The following is a 16668-nucleotide window of genomic DNA, read 5'->3' as shown; positions in this document are numbered from 1 at the left end:
CCCTTCCCTGCCCTAACTCCGCCCCCTCCTCCCTCCCACTCCCAGCCACGGGGAAAGGGCTGACCCAGCGCTACCGGCTTCACGGTTTGCCGGGCAGCCCCCAGACCCTGCGCCCCCGGCCGGCGCTTCCCCAGCGCAGCTGGAGCCCGGGAGGGGAAGCACCCAGCCGGGGGCGCAGGGTCTGGAGGCTGCCCGGCAAACCATGAAGCCGGTAGCGCTCGGGCTTTGGGCAGCCCCTATGCCTCCGGACCCTGCGCCCCCAGCCGGGCACTTCCCCTCCCGGGATCTGGCGGCGCAGGATCCGGAGGCACGGGGGCTGCCCGAAACCGGTAGCGCTCGGGCAGCCCGGCTCTGAAACAGAGCCGAGCTGCCCGAGCGCTACCGGCTTCGGGCAGCCCCTCCTGCCTCCGGACCCCGAGCCACAGGCCAGGCACTTCCCTTCCCAGGCTCCAGCTGAGCTGCTCCGGCGGCTCGGGGTCCGGAGGCAGGGGGGGCTGCCCGAAGCCGGTAGCGCTGGCTCGGGCAGCTCGGCTCTTAAAGTCTGAGAGGGGAGGAGCGGAGCAGAGCAGCCACGGGAGGGGAAGTGCCCGGCCGGCATTTTCCAGGACATGTTTGGCTTTTCGGCAATTCCCCCTGGACGGGGGTTTGATTGCCGAAAAGCAGGACATGTCTGGGAAAAACCGGACGTATGGTAACGCTAGTGTAACCATGTTGCAGATGGCAGAGACAGAGAAGGATTAAATGAAGTGTCTCAGGTCACGGAACAAATCACTTTCAGGAAAGGACAAAGAACTCAGGGGTCCTCAGACCCATGCCATGGTCTCAGTACAAGATGGTGTTGCCATCACCATAGTGGCCTCCTGCAATTGTCAAAATATGGCTATTTTTATTTAAAAACAATCCTATATTTTGCAATAACGGCCCAAACCCCAGCAGCAGTGAATTAGGAATTATAACTGGTTTCAGGCACCAGGTTTGCCTAAGCTCCCCACTGATTTTGGGGGGTTACCATCACATTTTCTACCTTTAAAATAAATGAGTATTTCCCTGTGGAGCTGCACGAAGGAACCCCACTGACTGCGACGTGGGAATCAGCCAGTGACGCGCTTGCCCCCCAGATGTGTGCGCCGGGCGCAGAGCACAGAGGCCACGCAAGGCACGAACTAGAGGCCAGCCAGCTGTGCAGATGACGTCACAGAAGGTTTTCTCGGACGCTCCCTAGCCCCTTGCGCAGGGGGAGGGGGACACGAGGCTCTGGGAAGCCCTAGCCCTGCCTTCCTCTCCCTCCCACTGACAGGTACTAAGTCACCGCCTCTTGTTTTGGAGGTGCGCGTGGTTATCTCTGATTGGCCGCCGCTGGGGCCCCGCCTCCTGTAGTCCCAGCCCCCAAACCGGACTGGGAAGTGCGGCCGGTTGGACTCCAATTCCCAGAGTGCTTTGCGCGGCCGGCGGCCGTTGGCGGCTGGGGGCCGGGCCGGCGCAGCGCACACGGGAGCGTGGCTGAGGCGGGCGGAGGTGAGCGCGGCGCCCTCTCCTGACAGGTGCCCGGCAGAGGCAGCGCCGACAGCGTCAGCCGGTCCCTGTGCACCCGAGTCCATCCCCTGCCCGGTGCCGAGCCCTTGGCCGCGCGGCGGAGCGGGGCGAGGGCCCCCCGGGGTGGCGGGGCGAGGGGGGAGCAGCATGAGCAGCGCCCGCGGAGCCGCCCGAAGAACAGCGGCGGGGACGGGGCTGGCGGTGAGTCTCCTGCTGCTGGGCAGCATCTGGAGTCCGGTGGAGGCCCAGGTGAGAGATGGGGCCCGGCGGGAGGGGTCGGCGGCTGCTGCCTGTGTCGGGGGCTGGGGGGACGGACCCTGGAGGAGGAGGACTGGAGTTCCGGGCTTTCCTCCTTCGGCCAGTCCGCCGCTGGATAACGGCTCACATGTGTGCAGCGTTTTCTGTCCTGAGGGATCCCAAGAGCTTCGTGGACTCTGCGTTTGGTGCTGCTGGCTGCCCTCTGCTTCTGCTGATCCGAAGAGGGGGACTGCAGGTTGTCAGCAGTTTGCAGGACCAAGCATTATCTACTTTATATCTCTTTCCGCTGCCTCTTGCTGAGTGAGATGCGCTGAGGTTTCATTGGGGAGCTATTTTGGTTTCATTTGCTAGCAGTAGCAGAGCAGATGTTTAATGTGGCTTACTTGTAACCGTGCCAAGGGGGTGTATAATTGGGGTATTCTATGAAATTTTGAAAAGATGAATGCACAGAGAAGTTCTCTGTTCTGGGATATAATATTTTTATACAAAGATTCAGACATTAAATAGAGGAGTTGCTTAATTCAGGAAGCAGTACTCTATATACATATGTACACATTTCATTCTAAACAATCCCAGAGTGACAGGTTTCAGAGTAACAGCCGTGTTAGTCTGTATCCGCAAAAAGAAGAACAGGAGTACTTGTGGCACCTTAGAGACTAACTTCACAAGATATGGGTTGTATCATGCCATTCGTTTTTAAGCAAACCTCTGACTTCTTTAGGAAGTCTGTGGGAGGTATAGTATGGTCTATTGGTAATACTTAAGGACCTGGAAGTTAGAGCTCGGAACAGAACTCTAGTCTCCTGTTACTTTGACTGCTCTTTAGTGATGGTGCATATAAATTAAGCTCTTAACAGAGCCCTTGTACAGATGGAGATAGTAATTCTTACCATTCTTTTTGAATTGTTTTGGGAAACTGAGAGCGTCATATGCCAAAAATACTATGGAAGTGGAGAGTCTTTTACTTTTATTTATCAGAAACAGCCATATCTAAGGTAGCAGCTGTGATGTGGGAGGGCAGGTGAAGCTTTGGCCAAAGAGACTAGGGAAAACCTATGGAATCATTGACATCCACGCAGAGCAAGCAGATTCTTGTTGTCTCTTTTGGTTGTTTTAAATATATATTTACATGTTAAAGGTTTTCATACTGTGAAACCTGCCCTACAGTAAGGACTGTCAATAATCACTTGCCCAGTATCAAAGGGGTAGCCGTGTTAGTCTGGATCTGTAAAAGCAGCAAAGAGTCCTTGCATGCATCCGAAGAAGTGGGTATTCACCCACGAAAGCTCATGCTCCTATACGTCTGTTAGTCTATAAGGTGCCACAGGACTCTTTGCTGCTTGCCCAGTATAGATTACCTTTTATTTAAGTGAAACGAATCACTCAAGCCGGACAAATTCAAAGTGAAAATAAGGTGCACGTTTTTAAGTGAGAATGATTAACCGTTGAAACAAGCTACCTAGAGAAGTGGTGAATTCTTCTTGATGTCCTCAAATTACAGTTAACACTGGATGCCTTTCTGAAAGTTTTATGCTTTAGTGAAAAAAGAGTTAGTGGGCTCAATACAGGAGTAACTGGGTGAAATGTAATGGCCTGTGATATACAGGAGGTCAGAGTAAATGATCTCCTGGTTCCTTTTGACATTAAACTCCATGAATCTATGAAAATGTGTTGGAAATTTCATGGGATACATTAAATGATACATCCGTCCATATCCAAATTAAATTGCCTTTAAAGCAGGGTTGGTGGGTTTTTTTGTTTTGTGTGTTTGTTTTTTGCTGGTGGTCCTTAATGCTGTCATTAACAAACCTTAATGCAAGTTTCGCTGTATGTTTAATCTTTAAACTGGGAGGGTTATCAATTGTTTTTTTTAAACCAAGGTTTATACATTTGTAGGGCTGTCGATTAATCACAGTTAACTCTTGATTAACTCAAAAAAATTAATTGTGATTTTAAAAATCACGATTAATTGCACTGTTAAACTATAGAATACCAATTGAAATTTTTATTTTTGGATGTTTACTACATTTTCAAATATAATAATTTCAATTACAACACAGAATACAAAGTGTACAGTGCTCACTTTATATTATTTGCATTACAAATATTTGCTTTGTAAAATAATAAATAATATTTTTCAAATCACCTCATACAAGTATTGTAGTCCAATGTCTTTATCATGAAAGTGCAACTTACAAATGTAGTTTTTTGTTATATAACTGCACTCAAAAACGAAACAATGTAAAACTTTAGAGCCTATAAGTCCACTCAGTCCTCCTTCTCGTTCAGCCAATCACTAAGAGAAACAAGTTTGTTTACATTTATGGGAGATAATGCTGCCCACTTCTTAATTACAATGTCACCTGAAAGTGAGAATAGGCATTTGCATGGCACTGTTGTAGCTGGGGTCGCAAGATATTTACGTGCCAGAAGCGCTAAAAATTCATATGCCTCTTCATGCTTCGGCCATTGTTCCAGAGGACATGCTTCCATGCTGATGACGCTTGTTAAAAAAATAATGCGTTAATTAAATTTGTGATTGAAGTCCTTGGGAGAGAATTGTATGTCTCTCTGTTTTACCAGCATTCTGCCATATATGTTTCATGTTATAGCAGTCTCTGATGATGACCCTGCGCATGTTCGTTTTAGGAACATTTTCACTGCAAATTTGACAAAATAAGAAGACCCCAATGTGAGATTTCTAAAGACAGCTACAGCACTCAACCCAAGATTTAAGAATCTGAAGTGCCTTCTAAAATCTGAGAGGGACAAAGTGTGGAACATGCTTTCATAAGTCTTATAAGAGCAACACTCTGATGTGGAAACTACAGAACCCAAATCACCAAAAAAGAAAATCAGCCATCTCCTGGTGGCATCTGTCTCGGATGATGAAAATGAACATGCGTTGGTCCGCACTGCTTTGGATCGTTATTGAGCAGAACCCGTCATCAGCATGGACGCATGTCCTCTGGAATGGTGGTTGAAGCATGAAGGGGCATATGAATCTTTAGTTAATCTGGCATGTAAATATCTTGTGTCGCCGGCTACAACAATGCCATGCGAACGCCTGTTCTCGCTTTCAGGTGACATTGTAAACAAGAAGCAGGTAGCATTATCTCCTGAAAATGTAAACAAACTTGTTTGTCTGAACAATTGGCTGATCAAGAAGTAGGACTTGTAGGCTCTAAAGTTTTACATTGTTTTATTTTTGAATGCAGGGTTCTTTTTGTACATAATGCTACATTCATAGTTGAACCTTTCATGATAAAGAGATTGCACTACAGTACTTGTATTAGGTGAATTGAAAAATACTATTTCTTTTGTTTTTTACAGTGCAAATATTTGTAATAAAAATAAATATAAAGTGAGCTCTGTACACTTTGTATTCTGTGTTGTAATTGAAATCAATACATTTGAAAATGTAGAAAACATCCACAAATATTTAAACAAATGGTATTCTATTACTGTTTAACAGCGTGATTAATCATGATTAATTTTTTTAATCGCTTGACAGCCCTATATATTTGTAATAAAATATTAAACATGAAATAAAATTTCAACTGCAGTTCAAATTCTAGATATCTATTACCCCCTGGTTCTTTACAGTGTTTTGACTACTAGTTTTCTGTCTCTCATTTTGCGTATGCAGCAAAGTGGTAAAACTGTGAGGAGCAAAACAAGGTATCCCAGTTGGTTTTCTAATGAGGAAATATGTTTAAGCAATTAAAATACAACCACCTGATAGCACACCTTTTAAGGTTGTCTGTATAAATGTGCTAACAGTGTTACTGCATTCATGTATTCTATGCAGAACTTGTATGTTTCACAAGATAACTAATTTAGATGTTTCTATAAATTCCATATTTTAAATGCATATAACTTAGCACTTAAATCTTGTTTAAGCATAATTTTTATAAAAGGTTGACTTATATTGGAAAACAAGTTAGAGGATTAAGTTTACCGGTTACATGGCATATGTAATAGACACTTTAAAAATATTTTAATACACTTCCTGGAAACAAGATTGTGGGGTAGTCACTTTTGTTCCATATTATACAAATAAAATTAAAAGTAATATAATAGTATTTTTCAATTTGTAATTAATTTGAATCTTATAGTTGCTAGTAAGACAGTGATGAGAGAATTGCATACATTGTGGTTATATTTAGCTGGTCTATTTTCCACTTCCTATAACACGTATGCATTGTGTATAACAGTTGTAACTGAAAAAATAATATCAACATTAATAATTTAAGTGCCTTGTTATGTTATCTAGAAGTTTCTCATTCTTCTCCTTCCTAAGGGGAGATATGATAGAGGTATATAAAATCATAACTGGTGTGGAGAAAGTGAATAAGGAAAAGTTATTTACTTGTTCCCATAATATAAGAACTAGGGGCCACTAAATGAAATTAATGGGCAGCAGGTTTAAAACAAATAAAAGGAAGCTCTTCTTCACACAGCGCACAGTCAACCTGTGGAAGTCCTTGCCTGAGGAGGTTGTGAAAGCTAGGACTATAACAGGGTTTAAAAGAGAACTGGATAAATTCATGGAGGTTAAGTCCATTAATGGCTATTAGCCAGGATGGGTAAGGAATGGTGTCCCTAGCCTCTGTTTGTCAGAGGGTGGAGATGGATGGCAGGAGAGAGATCACTTGATCATTACCTGTTAGGTTCACTCCCTCTGGGGCACCTGGCATTGGCCACTGTTGGTAGACAGGATACTGGGCTGGACGGACCTTTGGTCTGACCCAGTATGGCCATTCTTATGTTCTTAGGTCCTTATGTTCCTCAGTTTTATATATAAAACTGAACATTGCCGTGTTTTCTAAGGTAAGAAGTGGAATATTTAATGAGGTGTTGTAGATGTAATTTTTGTAAATAGACTTATTTAAAAAAAAAAGGTTTACATATCTATTAGCACTAGAAATGTTTTCATTAAATTGTTAGTTAAATTTCAATTAAGTGTCTAAATCACTTCCTCCAAAGGCAAAAATTCCTTACAGTATCAGAAGTAAAAGTACTGTATAAGAAGCAGAAAAATGCTATGGACCAAATTCAGTTGTGGCATAAATTGATGCAACTCCTTTAAACTCACTGGAGGTGTGATAACTCATGCCAGGGCAGCATTTGGCCCTATACTTATCAAGTGAACTAACCAGTCTAGTTTCATTGTCCAAGATCAATGAAATGCAACCCCTCCCTCCCCAAAAAAATACCCCAACAACCCAGCGTGAATAGTGAAAAGTAATAGGTTTTTAATGTTGTTTGTTCTAATAATGTTTTAACACAGGATCTTTTTAAATGCAATTATTTTTCTGACAATGTAGTAAAGAGAATTATTTCCATGCAAATATTCAAACACTAATAGAGAAGATGCAGAAACCTGTTACATTTAATTTACTGAATGATAGAGTACTTTGAAGTAAGATAAAGCTCTGAGTGTGGAATCTACACTAGTAGAACCGCTCTGTACATTTAATGAGTAGCTTGAAATCCCTTAATCTGTTTTGCTGGTTTATCATGAACGAGGGTTATCATCTTCCAGTGTTGTGCCTTGACGCACAATATGGGCCATATAAACACCTTCAAAGAGTATCTTAATACAATTATAACAGCGTTTAATTTTAAATACACTTTGCAAAGAGGTTTTTTGCTATTTATAAAAACATTGTCTCGCTTTTGAAAACAGATAATTGGAGATAGTTTGTATTGTTTCTTATCTATGTTGTAAACACTGATATTTTTGATAGTTCTTTTTTAAAAATTGTTTTATCTTTAGACTCAGGACTTCTCAGATGTCATCTTTCTCCTAATTTCTGAAGGGTCCATCTTTTATCTTTAGTGTTTTGTTGCTTGCTGAATAACTCTTAATTTGTGTTTGGAAGACTAAAACACAAGCTGTAGGTTTTAATGAAAAACAATAATGTGTAGCATTGTTCTATTGCCATTTCTATAGCTGACCATGGACTAAGATCTACAAGTATGGTTAAATTTATTAAAGGCATTTAAAAATGCTTTGTGTTTTAAATTGTAATTTTAGGCACTGATACTGCAAACACTCATGTGAGTAGCTAGGCTTACTTGAGTAACGACCAGTGGGATTAGTCATATAAGTATTTACAGGATCAAATCCTATGTGTGTCATTAAATAAGCCTCTGTACCAGATGACTGGAGGGTAGCAAATATAATGCTTATTTTTAAGAAAGACTCCAGAGGTGATGCTGGCAGTGACAGGCTGGTAAGCCTAACTTAAGTACCAGGGAAATTGTTTGAACTATAGTAAAGAGCATAATTATCAGATGCAGAAACATGATGTGTTGGAGAAGAGTCAACATAGCTTTTGTAAAGGGAAATCATGCCTCACCAATCTACTAAAGTTATTTGATGGAGTCAACAAGCATGTGAAGAAGGGTGATCAGTGGATATAGTGTGCTTGAGCTTTCAGAAAGCCTTTGACAAGGTCCCACACTAAAGGCTCTTAAGCAAAGTAAGCAGTCATGAGAGAAGAGGGTAGATTCTCTCATGGATCAGTAACTGGTTAAAAGATAGGAATCAAAGGGTAGGAATAAATGGTCAGGTTTCACAGTGTAGAGTGGTAGGTAGTAGGGTCCCCCAAGGATCTGGGACCAGGGCTGTTCCACATATTCAAGGGGGTAAACAGTGAAGTAGCAAAATTTGCAGATGATACCAAATTACTCAAGATAGTTAAGTCCAAAGCAGACTGTGGAGAGTTACAAAGTGATCTCGCAAAACAGGGAGACTGGGAAACAAAATGGCAGATGAAATTCAGTGTTGATAAATGCCGATACAATATGATGGGGTCTAAATTAGTTATCACGCAAAAAAGAGATCTTGGAATCATCATGGTTAGTTCTCTGAATACATCTTCTCAACATGCAGCATAAGTCAAAAAAGCTAACAATGTTAGGAGCCATTATGAAAGGAATAGATATTGCTGTTATATAAATCCATAGTATGCCGACACCTTGAATGCTGCTTGCAATTCTGGTCACCCAAAAAGATACATTAGAATTGGAAAAAGTACAGAGAAGGGCAACAGAAATGATTAGGAGTATAGAACAGCTTCCGTGTGAAGAGAGAGTCTGGGACTGTTGAGCTTAGAAAAGAGATGATTAAGGGGTGATGGCATATAGGTCTATTAACATCATGAATGGTGTGGAGGAATTGAAAAGGAGATGTTGTTTACCCCTTCACATAACACAAGAACCAGGGGTCACCTGATGAAATTAATAGGTAGCAGGTTTAAAACAAACAGGAGATACTTCTTCACACAATGCAGAGTCAGTCTGTGAACTGGGGGGTATTGTGAAGGTCAAAAATATAACTGGGTTCAAAAAAGAATTAGATAAGTTCATGAAGCATAGATCCATCCATAGCCATTACTCAAGATGGTCAGGGATGCAACTGCATATTCCAGGCATCCCTAAACCTTCAAATGCCGGAAGCTGGGACTGGATAACATGGGAGGGATCATTCAAAATTGCCCTGTTCCGTTCATTCCCTCTGAAGCATCTGACGCCGTCTGTTGTTAGAGACAGGATACTGGGCTAGATGGACTATTAGTCTGACCCACTATGGCTGCTCTTATATTATTATTAAAACTGTAATGTATGTAACAGGCTATTATTCTAATACTTTTCCTACTACATTCTGCAGATAAGTATCAAAATACTTTAAAGAGTTGGAAGTATAATGTAACTATTCCTCTTTTAGAAATGGGTTAACAGAACTTATTTTAAACTCAAAGTGAAGTATTTTAAGATAATGCAAGATTTTTATGTACATTAGGGGTTCAGTCGCATAAGTTGGTAAACAATTTCTGTGACAGTACTATGCATCTCAGAAAATCATATTTTAACATAATATATCCTCCTGGTTTGGGAAATGTAGGCCCTTCAGGCTGCAACATGTTCTATAGAGACTGACTCCATTGAAGTACAAATTGCAGGACCATAGCATTAATCTCCATAGTTGCTACATTCGAATAGTATTGCACCTGGAGGTGGACTGATGCCAGTCCATGGCATCAGACATTAGTTTTCTATTCTAAACAAGTGTAAAGATAAGATATTGTCACCCCTCTTTGAGTTTAGAGGTTAGCCAAAATTCAGGGTCCTATGGTTTTGTTTGAGGAGAAATTGATGACACAGCCAGATACCTTTTGATACTATCCTGTTTATTTACAAAGAATGTACAAAGTCCTGTTTTCTTGAACATCGCAGGAATCAAAAGGCAGGAGACAATTTCTTTGCCCAATGGTTCAAGCCCCTTTCTAGACAGCACTTTTCCCAAAAGCTCGCATAGCTTTCACTGAGGGCCAGACTATCAATGCTTCTGTGGCTATGTCTAAGGGTATGTCTAAACTACGAAATTGGATCGAATTTATAGAAGCAGATTTTATAGAAATCGGTTGTATACAGCCGATTGTGTGTCCCCACATAAAATGCTCTAAGTGCATTAAGTCGGCAGACAGCGTCCACAGTACCGAGGCTAGTGTCGACTTCCGGAGTGTTGCACTATGGGTAGCTATCCCACAGCTCCCGCAGTCTCCGCCACCCATTGGAATACTGGGTTGAGAGCCCAATGCCTGAATGATGCAAAACAGTGTCACGGGTGGTTCTGGGTACATGTCGTCAGGCCCCTCCCCCTCTGTCAGAGCAACGGCAGACAATTGATTCACGCCTTTTTACCTGGGTTACCTGTGCAGACAACATACTACGCCAAGCATGGAGCCCGCTCAGCTCACCGTCACCATATATCATCTGGGTGCCGGCAGACGCGGTACTGCATTGCTACATAGCAGAAGCTAATTGTCTTTTGGCAGTAGACGGTGCAATATGACTGGTAGCCTTCATTGGCGATCTGGGTGCTGGCAGACGTGGGGCTGGCAGACGTGGGGCTGCATTGCTACACAGCAGCAGCCCCTTGCCTTTTGGCAGTAGATGGTGTATTACGACTGGTTCGATCAGATGATGGCTGAAACTCCGTATGTCCCCCAGTCATATTCTGCTGCCTTCCCAATGGTTATGGCGGCTATCAGTTGTAGTACACTATTTTCTGCCAAGTGCCCAGTATTTTCTGCCTAGCACCCAGAAGATGCCGAGGGCTATCAGTCATGCTGCACCGTCGGCTGTCAGCTTAAGATGTAAAAAATAGATTTGTTCTGTATTCATTTGCTTCCCCCTCCCTCCCTCCCTCCCTCCATGAAATCAACGGCTTGCTAAACCCAGGGTTTTGAATTCAATCTTTGGGGGGGCCATTCTGTGTGACAGTTGTTTGTGTTTCTCCCTGATGCACAGCCACCTTTGTTGATTTTAATTCCCTGTACCTGTACGCCATGTCGTCACTCGCCCCTCCCTCCCTCTGTCAGACAATAGTTTCGCGCCTTTTTTCAGACCAGACGCCATAGCACTGGGATCATGGAACCAGATCACCACGGCAATTATGAGCACTATGAACACCACGCGCATTGTCCTGGAGTATATGCAGAGCCAGGACATGCCAAAGCAAAACCAGGACCAGCCGATGAGGCGATTGCAGCACGACGACGAGAGTGATGAGGAAATTGACATGGACATAGACCTCTCACAAAGTACAGGCCCCAGCAATGTGCAAATCATGGTGTTACTGGGGCAGGTTCATGCCGTGGAACACCGATTCTGGGCCCGGGAAACAAGCACAGACTGGTGGGACCGCATCGTGTTGCAGGTGTGGGATGATTCCCAGTGGCTGCGAAACTTTCGCATGCCTAAGGGCACTTTCATGGAATTTTGTGACTTGCTTTCCTCTGCCCTGAAGCGCCAGAATACCAGGATGAGAGCAGCCCTCACAGTTGAGAAGCGAGTGGCGATAGCCCTGTGGAAGCTTGCAACGCCAGACAGCTACCCGTAGGTCGGGAATCAATTTGGAGTGGGCAAATCTACTGTGGGGGCTGCTGTGATCCAAGTTGCCAGGGCAATGAAAGACCTGGTGATATCAAGGGTAGTGACTCTGGGAAACGTGGATGGCTTTGCTGCAATGGGATTCCCAAACTGTGGTGGGGCGATAGACGGAACCCATATCCCTATCTTGGCACTGGAGCACCAAGCCACCGAGTACATAAACCGCAAGGGGTACTTTTCAATGCTGCTGCAAGCCCTGGTGGATCACAAGGGACGTTTCACCAACATCAACGTGAGATGGTCAGGAAAGGTACATGATGCTCGCGTCTTCAGGCACTCTGCTCTGTTTCGAAAGCTGGAGGAAGGGACTTTCTTCCCGGACCAGAAAATAACCGTTGGGGATGTTGAAATGCCTATCGTGATCCTTGGGGACCCAGCCTACCCCTTAATGCTATGGCTCATGAAGCTGTACACAGGCAGCCTGGACAGTAGTCAGGACCTGTTCAACTACAGGCTGAGCAAGTGCCGAATGGTGGTGGAATGTGCATTTGGATGTTTGAAAGCGCGCTGGCGCAGCTTACTGACTCGCTCAGACCTCAGCGAAAAGAATATCCCCATTGTTATTGCTGCTTTCTGTGCGCTATACAATATCTGTGAGAGTAAGGGGGAGACATTTATGGCGGAGTGGGAGGTTGAGGCAAATCGCCTGGCTGCTGATTACGCGCAGCCAGACACCAGGGCGGTTAGAAGAGCACAGCAGGGCGCGGCGCGCATCAGAGAAGCTTTGAAAACGAGTTTTGTGACTGGCCAGGCTACGGTGTGAATCTTCTGTTTATTTCTTCTTGATGAACCCTCCGCCCCCTCCCTCCCTCCCGGTTCACTCTGCTTCCCTGTAAACCAACCCCCCCCCCCTTTGAGCACCGCTTGCAGAGGCAATAAAGTCATTGTTACTTCACATTCATGCATTCTTTATTAATTCATCACACAACTAGCGGGATAATTGCCAAGGTAGCCCGGGATGGGTGAGGGAGGAGGGAAGGAAAAGGACACACTGCAGTTTAAAACTTTAACTCTTATTGAAGGCCAGCCTTCTGATGCTCGGGCAATCATCTGGGGTGGAGTGACTGGGTGGCCGGAGGCCCCCCCCACCGTGTTCTTGGGTGTCTGGGTGAGGAGGCTATGAAACTTGGGGAGGAGGGCTGTTGGTTACACAGGGGCGGTAGCGGCGGTCTCTGCTCCTGCTGCCTTTCCTGCAGCTCAACCATACGCTGGAGCATATCAGTTTGATGCTCCAGCAGCCAGAGCATCGACTCTTGCCTTTTGTCTGCAAGCTGACGCCACCTATCATCTTCAGCCCGCCACCTCTCCTCTCGTTCATATTGTGCTTTTCTGTAGTCTGACATTGACTGCCTCCAGGGCCGGCTTTAGCAAGAGCGGGGCCCGATTCCTGGGGGCGGGGCTTGCTGCAAGCCCCGCCCCCAGGACCCGAGCCGCGCCGCGAGGGGGGGACGGGAACGGGGGGACCCGAGCCGCGCCGCGGGGGGGACGGGGACGGGGGGATCCGAGCCGCGCCGCGGGGCGGGACGGGGGGACCCGAGCCGCACCGTGGGGGCTGCGCCGGGGGGGAATCCGAGCTGCGCCGCGGAAGCCGCGCCGGGAGGGGGGGACCCGAGCCGCGGGGGCCGGGCCGGAGCCGAGCCGCGGGGGCCGGGCCGGAGCCGGGCCGCGGGGGCCGGGCCGGAGCCGGGTCCCGGGGGCCGGGCCGGAGCCAAGCCCCGGGGGCCGGGCTGGAGCCAAGCCGGGCCAGAGCCGCTGGGGCCTGCGGGAACGGGCCGCGCCTCCCCGGAGTCCTTCTCCCGCCCCCCCCCTCCCAGCTTACCTCGTGCTGCTGGCCCGCCCCTGCTTCATCTCAGACTTCCCGCGAATCTCTGATTCGCGGGAAGCAGGGGAGGGGGCGGGGCGTGCAGGGGAGGGGAGGAGGGGGAAGTGAGCTGGGGGCGGGGTGGAGAGCTGCAGCGCGGGGCCCTCTTGGCGCGGGGCCCAATTCAGCCGAATCGGCTGAATCGGCCTAAAGCCGGCCCTGACTGCCTCCACGCATTCTGCTGTGCTCTGTCAGCGTGGGAGGACATCTGGAGCTCTGAGAACATATCATCCCGAGTCCACCGTTTTCTCCTTCTAATCTTCGCTAGCCTCTGTGAAGGAGAAACATTTGCAGCTGGTGGAGGAGAAGGGAGGGGTGGTTAAAAAAGACACATTTTAGAGAACAATGGGTACACTCTTTCACGTTAAATTTTGCTGTTCACATTACACAGCACGTGCTTTCGTTACAAGGTCACATTTTTCCTCTTATATTGGGGGCCTGCCGGTTTGGTGTGAGAGATCACTCACGCAGTGCCAGGCAACAGATTTCAGCTTGCAGGCAGCCATGGTAAGCCACAGTCTTTTGGCTTTTTTAACCTTCCTCACATGTGGGAATGGTTTCAAACAGTAGCGCCCTCATTTCCCATACCAAGCACCCCTTGGGTTGGCCATTTAAAATGGGTTTGCAATGTAAAAGGAGGGGCTGTGATTTCCGGGTTAACATGCAGCACAAACCCAACTACCCCCCTCCCCCCTCCCACACCCAATTCTCTGGGATGATCACTTCACCCCTCCCCCCTACCGCGTGGCTAACAGCAGGGAACATTTCTGTTCAGCCGAGCAGGAACGGGCACCTCTGGATGTCCCCTTAATAAAATCACCGCATTTCAACCAGGTGACCGTGAATGATATCACTCTCCTGAGGATAACAAAGAGAGATAAGGAATGGATGTTGTCTGCATGCCAGCAAACACCGGGACCATACGCTGCCATGCTTTGTTATGCAATGATTCCAGACTACATGCTACTGGCCTGGCGTGGTAAAGTGTCCTACCATGGCAGACAGGATAAGGCAGCCCTCCCCAGAAACCTTTTGCAAAGGCTTTGGGAGTACATGAAGGAGAGCTTTCTGGAGATGTCCCTGGAGGATTTCCGCTCCATCCCCATACACATTAACAGACTTTTCCAGTAGCTGTACTGGCCGCGATTGCCAGGGCAAATTAATCATTAATCATTAAACATGCTTGCTTTTAAACCGTGTGTAATATTTACAAAGGTACACTCACCAGAGGTCTCCTGTGTGCCCTCAGGGTCTGGGAGCACGTTTTGGGTGAGTTCGGGGGTTACTAGTTCCAGGTCCAGGGTGATAAACATATCCTGGCTGTTGGGGAAACCGGTTTCTCCGCTTCCTTGCTGCTGTGAGCTATCTACATTATCTTCATCCTCATCTTCCTCGTACCCCGAACCCGCTTCCCTGTTGCATGTTTCTCCATTGACGGAGTCATAGCACACGGTTGGGGTAGTGGTGGCTGCACCCCCTAGGATTGCATGCAGCTCCGCGTAGAAGTGGCATGTTTGCGTTTCTGCCCCGGACCTTTCGTTTGCCTCTCTGGCTTTGTGGTAGGCTTGCCTTAGCTCCTTAATTTTCACGCGGCACTGCTGTGCGTCCCTCTTATGGCCTCTGTCCTTCATGGCCTTTGAGACCTTTTTTAATATTTTGCCATTTCGTTTACTGCTACAGAGTTCAGCTAGCACTGATTCATCTCCCCATATGGCGAGCAGATCCTGTACCTCCCGTTCGGTCCATGCTGGAGCTCTTTTGCGATCCTGGGACTCCATCATGGTTACTTGTGCTGATGAGCTCTGCATGGTCACCTGTGCTCTCCTCGCTGGGGAAACAGGAAATGTAATTCAAAAGTTCGCGGGGCTTTTCCTGTCTACCTGGTCAGTGTATCTGAGTTGAGAGTGCTGTCCAGAGCAGTCACAATGAAGCACTGGGGGATAGCTCCCGGAGGCCAATAACGTCGAATTCCGTCCACACTACCCCAATTCCGACCCGCAAAGGCCGATTTTAGCGCTAATCCTCTCGTCGGAGGTGGAGTAAAGAAACCGGTTTAAAGGGCCCTTTAAGTCGAAAAAAAGGGCTTCGTCGTGTGAATGTGTCCAGGCTTAATTCGAATTAACGCTGCTAAATTCGACCTAAACTCGTAGTGTAGACCAGGCCTAATTCTTGCTTGCTGACTCTCTCTCTTGCCTTCTAACTTTCACAGACACACAAAACAAAATCTCTGCCCGCATATACCTTTTTTTTGTGTGTAAGCTACTATTTTTCAGCTGTCCTATTCCATAAAGGAGCTAAACTGTTGCTTGCACAAATTAAGGGTGGCTGTTACATCCAGTGGTTTCAGCAAGAGTTTAACCCAACTCATAACAAAACTAAATTGTCAATGATGCATTAATGTAATAGTTATCTAACTCCTCATCTACCTTTATTAAGAAAAATCTTTTAATTTTTGTTGGGGTTGAATTGTTTAACTAAGAACTATTTTTACTACCTTGAATCTTTTCAGGAAAGCAATAGAATATAATATATTCGTTTCTTGTAGCTCACCGGAGTGTTGGATGACTGCTTGTGTGATATAGAAAGCATTGATGACTTCAATACTTACAAGATCTTCCCCAATATACAGAAACTGCAAGAACGAGACTACTTCAGATATTACAAGGTACAGTGAGAATGGCACTTTCATACATAGCTAAGTGAAAACCAGTATATGATGGTCTATAGACTAACTCGTTCTGATCTTCATTTTTCTTTTTTCTGAAATCTGATCAACTTCTTTCTTAGCAGCCCAAAACTCCCTTTTATCACTTGATAGTCTTTAATTTTTTGATTGAAAATTATGCTGTCTGAGCTCTGGTATTTGCCACTGATACAGGGCTTAACACAGCACTAAATCACTAATCCAATGGATAAGTGATTGTTTTACAGTTCAGTATTTTTGAATACCTATGTCTAGAAACTAAAGCAGCATACTCACTTTCCAGCAGTTGATAGCACTTGTTTCCTGGCAAGTCATCAGATATCAAGCTTAAAAATCATATTATGGT

The 16668-nt window shown here is 45.9% G+C and overlaps 1 protein-coding gene across 2 annotated transcripts in view; it reads left to right on the top strand.

Moving 5' to 3' along the window:
• Nucleotides 1–1440: 1440 nt before the first annotated feature.
• Nucleotides 1441–16668, top strand: part of ERO1B (endoplasmic reticulum oxidoreductase 1 beta) — a 61013-nt gene continuing 45785 nt past the window's right edge. Inside the window, exons 1-2 of one of the 2 annotated variants that reach the window (XM_005291188.5) lie at nucleotides 1442–1782; nucleotides 16164–16283. In XM_005291188.5, the coding sequence (XP_005291245.1) occupies nucleotides 1681–1782; nucleotides 16164–16283 (222 nt within the window). In that variant the 5' untranslated portion in view covers nucleotides 1442–1680. Of the gene's footprint in view, nucleotides 1783–16163; nucleotides 16284–16668 lie in introns of both variants that reach the window. The other variant, XM_024106489.3, reaches the window with a different exon arrangement.

The sequence above is a fragment of the Chrysemys picta genome, chromosome 3 (genome assembly GCF_011386835.1).
Source record: "Chrysemys picta bellii isolate R12L10 chromosome 3, ASM1138683v2, whole genome shotgun sequence".
Taxonomy (NCBI): Eukaryota; Metazoa; Chordata; order Testudines; family Emydidae; genus Chrysemys; species Chrysemys picta.
Note: the sequence above shows the minus strand (reverse complement) of the source record. Positions and strands in the feature narration are given on the sequence as shown.